The sequence below is a fragment of the Selaginella moellendorffii genome, unplaced genomic scaffold, assembly GCF_000143415.4.
Source record: "Selaginella moellendorffii unplaced genomic scaffold, v1.0 SELMOscaffold_44, whole genome shotgun sequence".
Classification (NCBI taxonomy): Eukaryota; Viridiplantae; Streptophyta; class Lycopodiopsida; order Selaginellales; family Selaginellaceae; genus Selaginella; species Selaginella moellendorffii.
The window spans coordinates 341816-354370 of NW_003314305.1; the positions used below are offsets into that span (position 1 = coordinate 341816).

A 12555-nucleotide genomic window follows, 5' to 3' on the forward strand; every position below is an offset into this window, starting at 1 on the left:
ATCTAGTAACTTATGGCTTTGCAGAATACATATATTATAGATTTTCTATATCTTATGTCATAGATGAAGACTATACATTTCCTTTGCAGCAAAACTATTTTATGTCAGTAAACAATAAACATGAGCAAGACTGTAATTTTTATAATACTTGTATAAAAAGTGGACCACAGTATTCCAGCTTTTCAAAATTAAAAAATGGGGCTTTTCTTCAATCTCCAAATCAGTTATATAATTTGTATATGCAACTTGATTGTAATTTAGTACTTTATTATAAAAAAATTGTAATTTGGGACACTAAAACTAATAATAAAGGTGAGCGATGTTTCCTTAGATTACAAAAAGATGGAAATCTTGTGATATATGACATGAATGATAGTATTATTTGGTCCTATAATATATATCACAAGAATGTTTGGGTTTCTTATGCACTTTGTGTTGAGAATACTGGCTATGCAGTTGTATATAATACTATTTCTCAAACTTGTATATGGAGATCAACATAATAGCTTAATACAAAGATCTGAATTAAAATTTTATTAATTTACCTCCATTCTAAAGCTTTGGGGAAATAAAAAGCATGTTTCTAGTTAAATTTAAAGCCATGACAAGGTGGTGGTATTATTTGCTGAATGCCATCCCATGAAAGTTAAAAGTCATAGATATGAACTAAACTCTCTCTTGAAACAATTGAAACCCTTGAAAAAAACCCTTGAAAGCAGTCTCATGAAATAAGCTACACACAAGTGAAATTATGCCGAAACATATTCTATTTAACTCATAAGAACAAAATTCTAGTTTGTTTTCCAAGTTGCAAATCTGGCAAGGTTAGAGATGTTGAATACTGGTAAAGTTGTTTTTAATTTTTTATCTTATAATTATGAGAATAAATCTTACTCATAAATTTATTATAATTTTATACAGGCTCTATTTTTCACGCTACTTAGACCAAAAATTTATTGGGTTCTTGTAATGTTCAAGATAAACTAAAAGCAACATCTCTTTTAGATTTTTTTTATTTCAAATTTAAATGATAAAAATTTAAACTTCAGACGTACACTGGACTTACAATAGTAAATTTACTTTGCAATTTGAAGTGCTATTTACTATAATATAGTATATACTTTTATATTATATTCTGAAATAGACACCCACTGCGGTAATTGTTTTGCCCTGTGAGATCTCAGGGACTACAAGCAAGCTAAAGCCTATGTGTTGACTTATTGTTTGCCATTTTTTAGTCTTCTCTAGCGGCATTTTCAAAGGAAGCATGGGAAAGTAGAAGTTGTGTTCATCTCTCTTTAGAAGGGTGGCTGTGGCTGTTGAAGCTAGGAAGAAATTATCTAATTTCCTTGCAAGGAATATGGCATGGGAGACAAGAAGGGTGTCTTATTTGTTTACATCCTGCCCTTCTATTGAGGTAGCTAGATCAAACTGACAGATAAACAGGTTTCTTAAGCTAACCAATATCTAACTAATTAAATCAAATGCTATTCAAATTTGAAATTTATTTTACCCCAATATAATTGCTAAAGGAAAGAAAATTCTATCATCTGCGACAAAAATAATAAGGATCTTGATTGGTAGGGCTGGAGCTATGCTTAGAAGTCCAGCTCTAGATGCCATAGGCTGTGGTGGGAGATTGGCGCCGGTAGCAAGAACACGGCCCATGAGTTCTTCTTCCACGCTCTCAATGGGGGGAAATCTGGCCAGGAATAACATTGTAAGGAAGTTGCCCGTGCTTTTGTTTGATGTCATGGGCACCATCGTGCGCGATCCATTCTACAAGGATGTTCCAGCATTCTTTGGGTAAAATCTCTTCCACAAGAAGCACCTCCTTGAATTGTGTGTCTATTCCCCAGGCTTTCTATGAAGGAGCTTCTGGAGATCAAACACCCAACTGCGTGGATTGAGTTCGAGAAAGGATTGATCACAGAGGTGTGGCTTTCTTTCTATCTTTTTTCTTGCTTGAACACTTTTACACAGGAACAGCTCAAGCACAGATTTTTTAACGATGGCAGGGACTTTGATCTTCAAGGTTTTCTCTCTCCATTCTTGCTCTAGAGCTCTCACGAATTTGCGGGATTGGTCAGGACTCAAGAGTTGCATGGTGGCTGGCTATGAATTCATCGAAGGAATGGAAGAGCTTCTTTGTAGCTTGAAATCCTCGGGCTTTGAAATGCATGCCTTCACAAACTATCCAGACTGGTAAATATATGAAGTATGAGTTATCAATTTATGTGATTTTTTTCAGGTATATGCTGATTGAAGACAAGCTTCAGCTCTCTCGCTACCTGGAATGGACGTTTGTCTCGTGCCACACAGGTTCGATTTTCTCTCCAAGTAATTTTTTAACAAATAACAAATAAGTGGCAATTTGTGCAGGCAAACGAAAGCCTGAAATTAATGCCTATTTGGACGTTTTGCAAAAACTGCAAGTGGATTCATCAGATTGCACATTTGTTGATGATCAGTAAGAGATTTCTAAGCTCAAAAGTGGAAACCACATTTTATTTTTGTTAATGTTCTTTTGGTGTTTTCCAGGAGGAGGAACGTTGAAGCTGCAAAGTCATTGGGCATCAACGCTATTATATTTGAAAGCTTTGAAAATCTATGCGATAAACTCGCCCATCTCAAATCATTGTAGACTAAGTTCTGAGTCGAGACCCCATATCTTATGCAAGAATTTCAATCATTGCTCTAAAAAGCGCAGATTTCCTTGCTCTTTAGCGCAAATTTCCATGAAGGGGTTTGATATCACACGGACAGAAAGCAATCCATCCACGCCACGGCACGAAAGTTGTATCCCATGAGCCCAAAAATTTGTTTTGTGGAGTGAGTGGAGTGGGACAGTATCATTAATATAATTACTATTAATTATTACCGTCATTATTATAAAGCTGCAATACAATCAGGAAAAGCAAAGAGTTACAGAAAGGTGATAGATCTATATAAATATTCTAGGCACATAAGTCGGCTGCTCATTCGCCACGGAAAGCATCACATGCAGTGACCCCTCACACAATTTGACCGACCGGCCAAACACTCCAAGCGAATCAAAGCCAGAATCTTCCAAATCACAACACTCCCCCGCCAGAAACTTGGTGGTGCTCTGCAAAAACCCTCAAATTCCCTTCCAAGTGTGTGACCATGTGTCACTCGCCCATAGACTGAAGATCTTTGCTCCGGTTCTCTCACATAAAAATACCACCACCTTTCTATATCAAAATATCCAGAGTGGATGTCACCGCTGTCCCGAGGGACCAAGACATGAATTAGAAGACAATCTGCTAAGCCAAATCGCGAGTTAGCTTAAACTCCTCCACTATCTAATCATTTATATTGTTTCCTGATAAGTGAGAATGTTGTGCTGTCATGGCTTTCGTATATAAAACCTCGGCAGCAACGCTCGTCTCAAAAGTTCAAAACGAGAGAAGAAGTCTTGGAGGCAAGAAAGGGAGAAAAGGACCAATAAATTCCTTGTTTTATTTCTCCTTTTGGCTTGATTTTGCTGCTTGGTATTGAGATCAAAAATGCCCGCTGATAAGATTTTCATCCTGGGACTTGTCGGTATGTTCTTGTTCTTCTCGCATTGTTTTTCTTAAAGAATAGATAGACCAAGTCTCGCCTCGGCTGACTCGTTCGTTTTCTTTGTTTTCTCGACTGACAGGAAATGCGACTGCGATTGCCGTGTATGCATCGCCAATGTAAGTTCTCATATCCACAAGCTTTTCATTCTTTCCAAGTTCTAACTCTTTCCTGAGATCTTTGTCGCAGACCAACCTTTAGCATCATCTCCCGGAAGAAATCCACCGAGATGTTCTCCGTGGTTCCATACGTCCTCACGCTCTTGACGGCGGCACTGGGGCTCTACTATGGAATGATGAAGAGCGGCGGGGGATTGCTCATCGTGACCGTTAACTGCGTTGGATGCGTCTTCGAGCTCGCCTATATCATCATCTTCTACAAATACGCCTCCAAAGCCAGCAGGGTACACCACAAGCTCTCACAAACTTTGCTTGGTTCTTGAGAGTTCTTCGCAAGCTTTCCAGTGTTCCTCTCTATCGAACCCCGTCGTTTCCTTTTGAGTTCTTCCAAGAGTCTCTCAGTTCTTCCAGGAGTTTCTCTATTCCCTTATTCAAGTTCGTCGAGAGTTTCGTCACTCTTCCCAGATGCTAAGAAATGGAGATCTTTGTTTGCAGCGGAAGATTTGGAAGCTGTTGGGTGTGGAGCTTTTCATCTTGTGCAGCTTGATTCTCATCACTCTCTTTGCAACACGCGGGAAACTCCGCATCATCGTCATTGGGAGTGTCGCGTCGGCCATCGCCATTGCCATGTACGCGTCCCCTCTCTCGGTCATGGTACGAAAAAAGCTTTCAAATAAAAAAGCAAAAAGCTCGCACCCATCCAACATTCCCGACTGACAGCTTTCAAAAATTCTCCCTGTCTAGAGAACTGTGATTCGCACCAAGAATGTGGAAGCAATGCCCCTCACACTCACCATCTTCCTCCTCATCAACGGGATCCTCTGGTCTGGATTCGCCTTCTTCACCAAAGACATCTTCATAGGAGTAAGTTCTCGATCAAACCAAAAGAAGAAAACGAAAGATCCTACTCTTACACCATCTTGATCTCTCTCTCTACAGATCCCAAGCGCCGCCGGTTCCGTGTGTGCTGTCGGCCAAATAGTTCTCTACATCGTCTGCAAGATATTAAGGCAGAAGAAGGAAGAGAGCAGTAAACCGGAGGGAAAGCAGCACATCATCGACGTGAAAGAGAGCAGTACCGAGGGGATCGACCTCAGAATCCCACCGCTACGGCAGCAGTCCCTCACCGGAAGCACTGCCTTTAGAACAGCGTCGGGAAAAGTGATGGATCTTCTCAAAGAGCTCAAAGAGATACCCACTGGGATCCCCGCCTGCAGGACAGCGTCAGAAAAGCTGTTCAAGGAAGCTCCACAGTACGTGGAACTCGCAAAGTAGGAGTAGCAAGCAGGAGCCGAAAACTCGCCCCCGCCTTCTCCTGTAAACTGGTTTGCTTTTCTCGCTGTCGTGTAAACAACTGACACCACCGTGAAGTAGGAAAATATAAATCTGTGGAATTCATACCTGTTGTCACAAATCTGTGCTTCTCTATAAACAGCTTTGAGATTCTTGTGAATCCCTGTAGCTGTTCATGTTGTCTCTGGCTCTCTCATTCTACTTCCACAGCCTGACACACTTGTCATGGCTCGCCGACGCAACCATGCCAGTCGCTGGAGATTGTGCCAATGCCGCGATCAGGCCGTCATGAGCGGGTATAGTCATGGTCTTGTTCTCTTGCATGTTCCAGAGCTCAAGCGACTGCAAGTAGAAGAACCATGAACATCAAGAAACACACAAAACGAGGAAAAAAATAAACTTTAAACAGACGTACTTGATAGCAACCGATGACCAGCAAAGTCGGTAACTTGGGGTGGAACACACAAGAGTGGAACTTGTTCCCGTTACAGTTCAGCTCGTGGATGCAATCGCCATCGCTTCCATTTAGTGCCCATACTCGAACCGAATCTTCACTGACCGAAGCGACGTAGTCGCCAGTAGCGTCCCAGCACACCGAGTGTACCGGCTTCGTGTGTCGCTGCCAGAAAAGAAAAAGATTTGAGCAAAGATTACCACAGAAGACGTGCCTACCTGTAAGGAATGTACACAAGTCTCGGTATCCACATCAAAAATAGAGACCACATTCTCGGCAGCTGCCGCCAATAACCTTCCGACTCTTGGCTGGAACCTCGTCTGCGCCATACCACCCTGCAACTTATCACGCATCAGCACCGTGCTTCGCAAAGAGATAGACAAACCTTGAAGACTCTGGTGCAAACGCCTTGGCTCACACTCCAGTAGCGTATCTCGCTATCTCCGTCGCAAGAACACAGTAGGTCCTCGTTCACGGGATGGAAGTCAAGCGACATAACCGACGTCTGATGGCCGGTGAACGTTCTCAAGGAATAGCTCGGCTACACGAGAGTTGGACAAGAATTAGTCCGCATGACTCGGTTGGCGGGAACTCAAGCTCAAGACTTACATTGTCTGCATCCCACACTCTCACGGTCTTATCAAATGACGAGGTCGCCAGGCGCGTGGAGTTTGGACTGAATCTTACGTCAGTAATAAGAAAGGTGTGCTCCTCGAGGGTACTCTTGAGCTTTAGAGTGTCCATATTCCAGAGAACAGCCTGCCAAGAGAACAATTAGCCTACGGCATTGACTTAAAAACACATTTTTTTCCAGACCTTTTTATCGTGTCCGGCGCTCGCAAGAAGTTTCCCGTCGGACGAGAAATGGCAACAGACAACCTTGCTCGTACTTGCTCGCAAGCAACCTACTTCGCTAAGAAAACCTGGTCAATGAATTCAAACCAACAGTAAGAGGAGAAATTCTATCGAAATGCATTTATCGAAATAGATATGTGCCTTTGCTCACATCCATGACAGGGCTTTGTTTGCTGCTTCCAAACAAGCCATCGCGATGATCTGCGTCGTCGTGCGATAAAAAGGACTCGACGTTATCATCCAGCGACGGATCTTCGCCGAAGCGGTCAATATCAGCCTGCAACTTCAATTTCCACCACTCAGACCCTTGACAAAAAAGCCATTACAGAGAAAATCAGGAAAAAACCATCCTATTGCAGCTTACAGCATATAGTTCTTACCAGCTGGTTTGTAGGCGAAGCAAGCGTCCCAGCTCCATCTGACCCGTACATCATAAGCGACTTGGAGATGTTTCCATTTTGTTGTAAAGCTCCCGCCATGGAAATGACATCGCCAGGCGTATGTGTTGATGGAGACGACGGGGAATTCGGACCCGCCGTGTTCGCTGTACCCGTACTATTAGCTGGACCAGAGGATGACGCCGGTTGCTTCCGTTTTCGGCCACTGGGACCTTTAGCAGCAACCTGTAGACGAAAAGGAAATAAAACGAAGTTATGTAAGAACGTTGACGCTACAAATTATATCTCACTTTCACCTTTCCAGTCCCTGTGCTGTTCGTACTGGGACTCGGCTCCATGCCGCTATAAACCTGGTCGCCGGTTCCCCTAAAGGAGTTGGACAGCGCACCATCAACTCCAACAACACCCATTCTCTCTTGTTGTAGTTGTTGCTGCTGCTGTTGCTGCTGTTGTGGCGTTGCCGGTTGCTGCTGCGCTTGCTGCCCTTGTTGAGAAGACTGTGGTGGCTGTGGCTGTTGGCCACTTTGAGCTTGCTGCGACTGGGCCATTTTTATCTGCCAAAAAATAAAAAGAAACACTTCAAGCTCCATGAGTGAAAAATGAAGATAGTACCTTCATCAGCATCTCCCCCTGATCCTGTGGATTACCACGAGGCAGGAGTGTTGCAGCCTGCATAGGTGATCCGACCTCGCTGAGACCAGCTTGACCATCTTTGCCCATTTGGTTTTGATTCCGACTGAGAAGCATGCGAAACCTTCTCCCGTCTACATCACCAAGGAGAGCAGAATTGGACGAAGGCAAGCTTCCTTGCGCCTGAGCCTGAAGCAGTAAGTGCTGGTGCTGAGGACTCAGTATATGATATGCTGGAGAAGCCTGCAAAGACGGCTTCTGATTTTGCACTAGCGTCGGGCGAAGCTGATCCATTCCCTGAGCAGCGCAAGACACCAACGTCAAACAACAAATACTTCCGTGTCGATTGTACTTACAGCTAATGACCAGCCTTTCAATGACATTGCATTTCCTCCTTGATTGACTCCTGCCGATAATTAAAACGTCAACTCAAGCGCACTCTCAAAGTCAAGAGCATACCTGGACTAAGAAGGTTTGGCTTGGCATGCCCAAACATGGAAGGATCCGGTGCAGGTGATCTTTGATTCAAAACTACGTTGCCGTCGCTCTTGCTGTCCTGTTTTGTGTAAAAAACGAATGAGCCGGACAGAGACTAGAAGACTAGAAGACGTACCTGAGAGACTCCAGAGAGCTGAGGCCTGTTCTGAACTTGTTGCAATCCAGCAGCACTAGCTGGAAGTAAAGGCCTGTCCATTTCCAGAGTTTGAAAACGTAATGACATCAAAGAAAAAAGATCATTTACCCAGACGGCTGGCCAGGAGTCGGCGCTCCTTTAAGCAGACTTGTCGGGCTTGGATCCAAAAGCTGTCCCGGAGTCTCTCCGTATCTCTGCAAAGACCCCCAGTCAGAGTGCGTCCCTTGGGTCACGGCAACTGAACAGACCTTAATATCTTCGAGAGTGTCACGTTGGTGTGGATGCTTGAGACGCTCCTCGTAGATTTTGGTTGCCATTGCGTTCGCAGTTGGGGTGAGGAGTGAATCACCACCCATGCCGTTTGCAGCAGCGTTTATGGCCAGATCCCTCCGAGGCTGCTGCTGCTGCTGGGCTTGACGCTGGAGGAGTTGAATCTGCTGCATGTGAAGTTGCTGCTGGTGTTGCTGCTGCTGCTGGTGCTGCTGCTGTTGCTGGTGTTGCTGCTGGTTTTGCTGCAGCTGTTGTTGTTGTTGCTGCTGCTGCTGCTGCTGATGCTGCTGACTTTGCTGCAACTGCTGTTGCTGTTGCTGCTGCTGCTGACTTTGTTGTAATTGTTGTTGGTGCTGCTGCTGGTGCTGCTGCTGCTGAATTTGCTGCTGTTGCTGCTGGTGCTGAAGATGCTGGTGTTGCTGCTGTTGTTCTCTCGCCTTGAGTTGCTGAGTCTGTAGTACAAGGGGTGATGAATAAGAAAAATGAATGAAAAGCTTTACCTCGATATATGAAGCAGCCACCTCTGAGTGCTTTTCATTCGTACGAGCAATGAAAATGTCCCAGAACACGGACCACCACTCGAACAAAAAACCACCAGGAGCATCAATCGCTGCATCGAAAAAAAAAGGGAAAAAAAGGAGCAATGGAACTCCTATGAGGACAAGAATCTCTACGGAGAGGAGCTCTTACCGACAGGATCGCCAGAAACTTTGCCCTCTGTCTGAAAGGCCTTGGCAGAGGCCTGGAGGTTTTTCTTCACAAGATAGTCGTGTATATAAACATCGAGCCTGCGAATCCCAATCTTACTCAAACAACGAGAAGAACAAAAAGAAATCCAAACGCTTACATCTTATCGGCTTCCCAGTTACTTTGCGCCATTGCGCCTCCGCTCTTTCGAAGGACTCCGGCAATAGAATCCGCCTATCCTGCAGATGAAAGCCCTCGTCATTGCAGTAGCACGCGAAAATCCTCCTAGGACTCGCACAAAACCCTTGGCGAGCTGCGCAATCACCTCTGCCGAGAGAGAATGCAGGGGACAGGAAGAGCACTGACCTTGGAACCGAGATCTTTAGGCGCCCCTGCTCGATAGCGCTCGCGTCCATGGATCCGCCATAGCCACGAGCTTGCAAAACAAGGAGTGTTCGAGCTAAAGAGTGTTTTAAGTGTGTGCTTCTTTCTGCAAGGCACGCAGGCTCGGTCACGGACCTACCACACCGGGGAGGTCCGGCAGGGCCATTTGGGGATATCTTGCCAAAGCTGGGTAGGCTCGGCAGTCTTGCCAGTCAGACCCTCGTTGACCGCGCCAAAACGTAAAAAATTTGAGCTTCAAGTGAGAGAACAAAACCATCAGCTGATGCAATGTCAACGATCAGAGTCATTCCTACATAAATGCTTGCGCCCTGTTCTTATCAGCTTTAGCGCGTAACAATTCATTCTCTCCAGATGTTTCCAAAACATCTCAGAGAGATTTCGAGTATGATCCAACTCTTAAGAAATGATCTTAAGAAATGGCTTTCGCGGAGCATAAGTTGTGGAACCCGCTGCTGGAGCTCTCACATGGGACGCTTAGGTAGAGTTTTAAAGGAAGAACCTTGAAAGTTCTACTCAAGAGATCTGGTGGAAACAGATGCTCTGTCGCGCTCCCGCAGCGTTGGCTTCTTCCTTGTGGATGTCAGCTAATGTCACTACTGTGACATTAGAGAAGAAAGGTTTGCTTACCAGAATCGCCGCCGCCAAGGTAACGTTGCCAGCAGCGACCGCAGCGGATGTGATTCTCAATCTGTGCTACGAGAGACAGAATGTGGAGCTCGTTCTATGTTTCCCTAGCAATTGATCAATTCGTTCGCTCATGCAAGCGCTAGGAATGCTCAAGCTAGGCTTCTTTTGCCGGAGCTCGCTGGAATTATCGAGCTCCGCCAAATAAAAAAAGCAATCTCTTTAGGTGCAGAGTGTGGCACAAGAAAGTGGATCTTTAATTCTTTGCGCGTTCAGAAAAAAGAAGGCGAGCACGAAGGTTTCTACGAAAGAAAGCCCCTATCCGCTCATAGAGATTGAATTGCTGGAAGAGACACTGCTTTGAGTGTCCAGACCCTCTAATTGTAACCATGCTCCACCCGATATTCATACGTTAGCTTTGGCTGCTCGTGCTTGTAGCATGAGCATTGAATAGAAGCCATGGAGATGGAAAATAACCTGGCAATGCAGATTGCTGGGCTCACAAACAAGGGGAACTTGAAGTCTGGTCTATCATAAATCTTGCACAGCGTTATCTTAGAGAACCATTCCTCGCCTCACCAGTATAAACGGTTCCCATCATCCATGGATGGCTAACCAAAGACCTTGGAATATTCTTAGTGTTTAAAATCTTGATTTCAGCCGATAAATTGTAAACAACCAGCGAGAGTTTTCTCTTACACATTAAGATAATCCTTACATATTAGTTCTGCCCTCCATCTATCCACTTGTAACCTGGCAAAATCTGGCTTTGCTTTGATCTTTTAAGTTAAGGAAGTCTATATGCGAGGATTTTCTTTGGGTATGTGATGTGTGTTAGAAAACAAAAGCCATAACAGAAGCCCTATGAATGAAACAACAAAAAGAAAACATTGGGTATTTGCTTAGCTTAAGTATCTATCCTTGTTGTCTTTGGCCCTCTCACTCTACTTCAATTGACACACTTGTCATGGCTCGCCAATGCAACCATGCCAGTCGCTGGAGACTGCGCCAAGGCCGCAATTAGGCCGTCGTGAGAGGCATAGTCATATGGCATGTTCCACAGCTCAAACTACTGTAAGTAGGAGAATCATGAGAGGAAAAACAAACTTTAAAATGTTGTCCTTAATAGCAACCAGGAATAAAATTCTATTTGAGCTCGCGAGAAGTGCTCGTAAGGAGTGGAAGGCTTGGCAATAGTTTTAGGGATTAGCATTAGTTTTAGGGATTAGGGATTAGTTTTAGGGCGTGCCAATGGAGGCTGGCAGTGGGTGGCACCGGTCAGTGGTAGCATGGGATTTGGCCGTGGCAGCAGCGCTGGCGGCAGCATGAGATCTAGTGGTGGCGCTTGGGTAGGCTCAGCATCTTGTCAACGACTGACTCCCCACAACGTTTGTTTGTTTCAAACATTTGAGCGTGACTCGCAACCAAATTCTAAAACTTAAGCTTGCACACTTGCAGTGGTTCGAAAACCGGAACGTTTGAAATATCGCATGATCCAGAATCCTTGTTTTCCGATTCAGAGCAGCCGATTTGATTCCGCCGGTTTTGGAATGGCTTCCTATGTTGTGTGAAGCACCCGCTGCTTGAGCTCTCACCTGGAAAGAAACATTCGCTGGGTAGAGATGTTGTAGCGCTCCCGCGTTGGCTTCTTCCGTGGATGTCAGCAGCTCAAATTTAAAAATGTCACAACTGTGAGAAGAGATCGAGAGGATCTAATAAAAAAGAATGAAAAAAGAGTTAACGCCACAATCTTTCTAGTACAGATTGGCGATGGCTAGGCCGCCGGCAGCGATCGCAGCAGATAATCGACCGGTTTTGTTCTAAAGAAGATGGTATTGCCAAGAAAGTTTTTCCTTTGCGCCCAGAAAAAGATGGTGAGCGAAAGAGTGCCCCTGGTTCATAGAGACTGAATTGCTGTGTAAAGCCTGGAGGAACAAGGAGAAGCATATTTGGCTGGTCAATAGAAGTGGCGGAGATGGAGAACAACCAACTTGTAGTCTGGCCTATCATAAATCTTGCGCAGCCTCGTCACTTCGTCGAATTCCTCCTGCGAGAAGTCGCTCATCCTCTCAGAGGGCGCTCGCTTGCCTCCTAAGTATTTACGTTGTCCACAATCATCCATGGGCTCGAACGAGTGACCTCCGTTGGTAGGACACTGCCTGAGCAGCCCCTTCCACAATATGTCAGCCATCTCCATCTCCCAGGGAAGCTCGGGACGAACGTTGAGCTTGGATCTTGTGAGACCATCTGCGCGCGATCGACAAGTCGCTGTGCTGTAACGAGCATCTACCAGAACGTCGCATATGGGAGACGTAGGATCTATGGATCACTGCGATGGCGAGCGTTTTTTGCTCCAACCAGGCTGCTACTCACCGTGAGGCCTCGTCTCTCTCCACCTAGCTGGCAATGATGTGGCATGCTTACATGGCATTTCTCTCTTTCCACTCCAGTCTGCATCTGTCTGTCAGATGATTGTGGTCTTTCTCGGCTTTTGACCGGCACTTCTTTGACGTCCTGGAGTTTAGAAACATTTTTTTTCATTGTTTGTTCTTGGTTTGCTTTCATGAAAAAATAAATTGTCACGTTTGGTTTGCTTTAGTT

The 12555-nt window shown here is 45.0% G+C and overlaps 3 protein-coding genes across 7 annotated transcripts; 2 read left to right on the plus strand and 1 right to left on the minus strand.

The window, feature by feature from the left end:
- The first annotated feature begins 1572 nt into the window (after positions 1–1572).
- LOC9647490 (flavin mononucleotide hydrolase 1, chloroplatic) lies at positions 1573–2743 on the plus strand. 2 transcript variants are annotated; one of them, XM_002980161.2, is made up of 7 exons: positions 1573–1806; positions 1860–1935; positions 1984–2035; positions 2091–2205; positions 2252–2322; positions 2383–2470; positions 2542–2743. In XM_002980161.2, exons 1-7 carry the CDS (start codon positions 1595–1597, stop codon positions 2642–2644), a joined length of 717 nt encoding a protein of 238 aa, XP_002980207.1. In that variant the 5' UTR covers positions 1573–1594; the 3' UTR covers positions 2645–2743. The 2 variants fall into 2 exon arrangements, with proteins under 2 accessions (XP_002980207.1, XP_024541116.1); XM_024685348.1 differs by having other exon boundaries at positions 1990–2035.
- Positions 2744–3441: 698 nt separating this feature from the next.
- LOC9647491 (bidirectional sugar transporter NEC1) lies at positions 3442–5049 on the plus strand. Its single transcript, XM_002980162.2, has 6 exons — positions 3442–3567; positions 3668–3704; positions 3775–3988; positions 4200–4358; positions 4449–4568; positions 4644–5049. Exons 1-6 carry the CDS (start codon positions 3531–3533, stop codon positions 4977–4979), a joined length of 903 nt encoding a protein of 300 aa, XP_002980208.2. The 5' UTR covers positions 3442–3530; the 3' UTR covers positions 4980–5049.
- Positions 5050–5070: 21 nt separating this feature from the next.
- LOC9647492 (transcriptional corepressor LEUNIG) lies at positions 5071–9385 on the minus strand. Of its 4 annotated transcripts, none has more exons than XM_024685329.1 (19): positions 9292–9385; positions 9086–9164; positions 8929–9026; positions 8739–8848; positions 8217–8690; positions 8077–8162; positions 7948–8020; positions 7794–7890; positions 7691–7740; positions 7317–7631; positions 7001–7258; positions 6687–6929; positions 6448–6589; positions 6268–6374; positions 6061–6210; positions 5837–5992; positions 5670–5786; positions 5413–5616; positions 5071–5339 (listed from the first exon to the last, which is right to left on the minus strand). In XM_024685329.1, the coding sequence occupies exons 2-19, from the start codon at positions 9115–9117 to the stop codon at positions 5196–5198; spliced, it is 2856 nt and encodes a 951-aa protein (XP_024541097.1). In that variant the 5' UTR covers positions 9118–9164; positions 9292–9385; the 3' UTR covers positions 5071–5195. The 4 variants fall into 4 exon arrangements, with proteins under 4 accessions (XP_024541097.1, XP_024541098.1, XP_024541095.1 ...); XM_024685330.1 differs by having other exon boundaries at positions 6448–6583; positions 6995–7258; XM_024685327.1 differs by having other exon boundaries at positions 6995–7258.
- Between the last annotated feature and the right edge of the window lie 3170 nt (positions 9386–12555).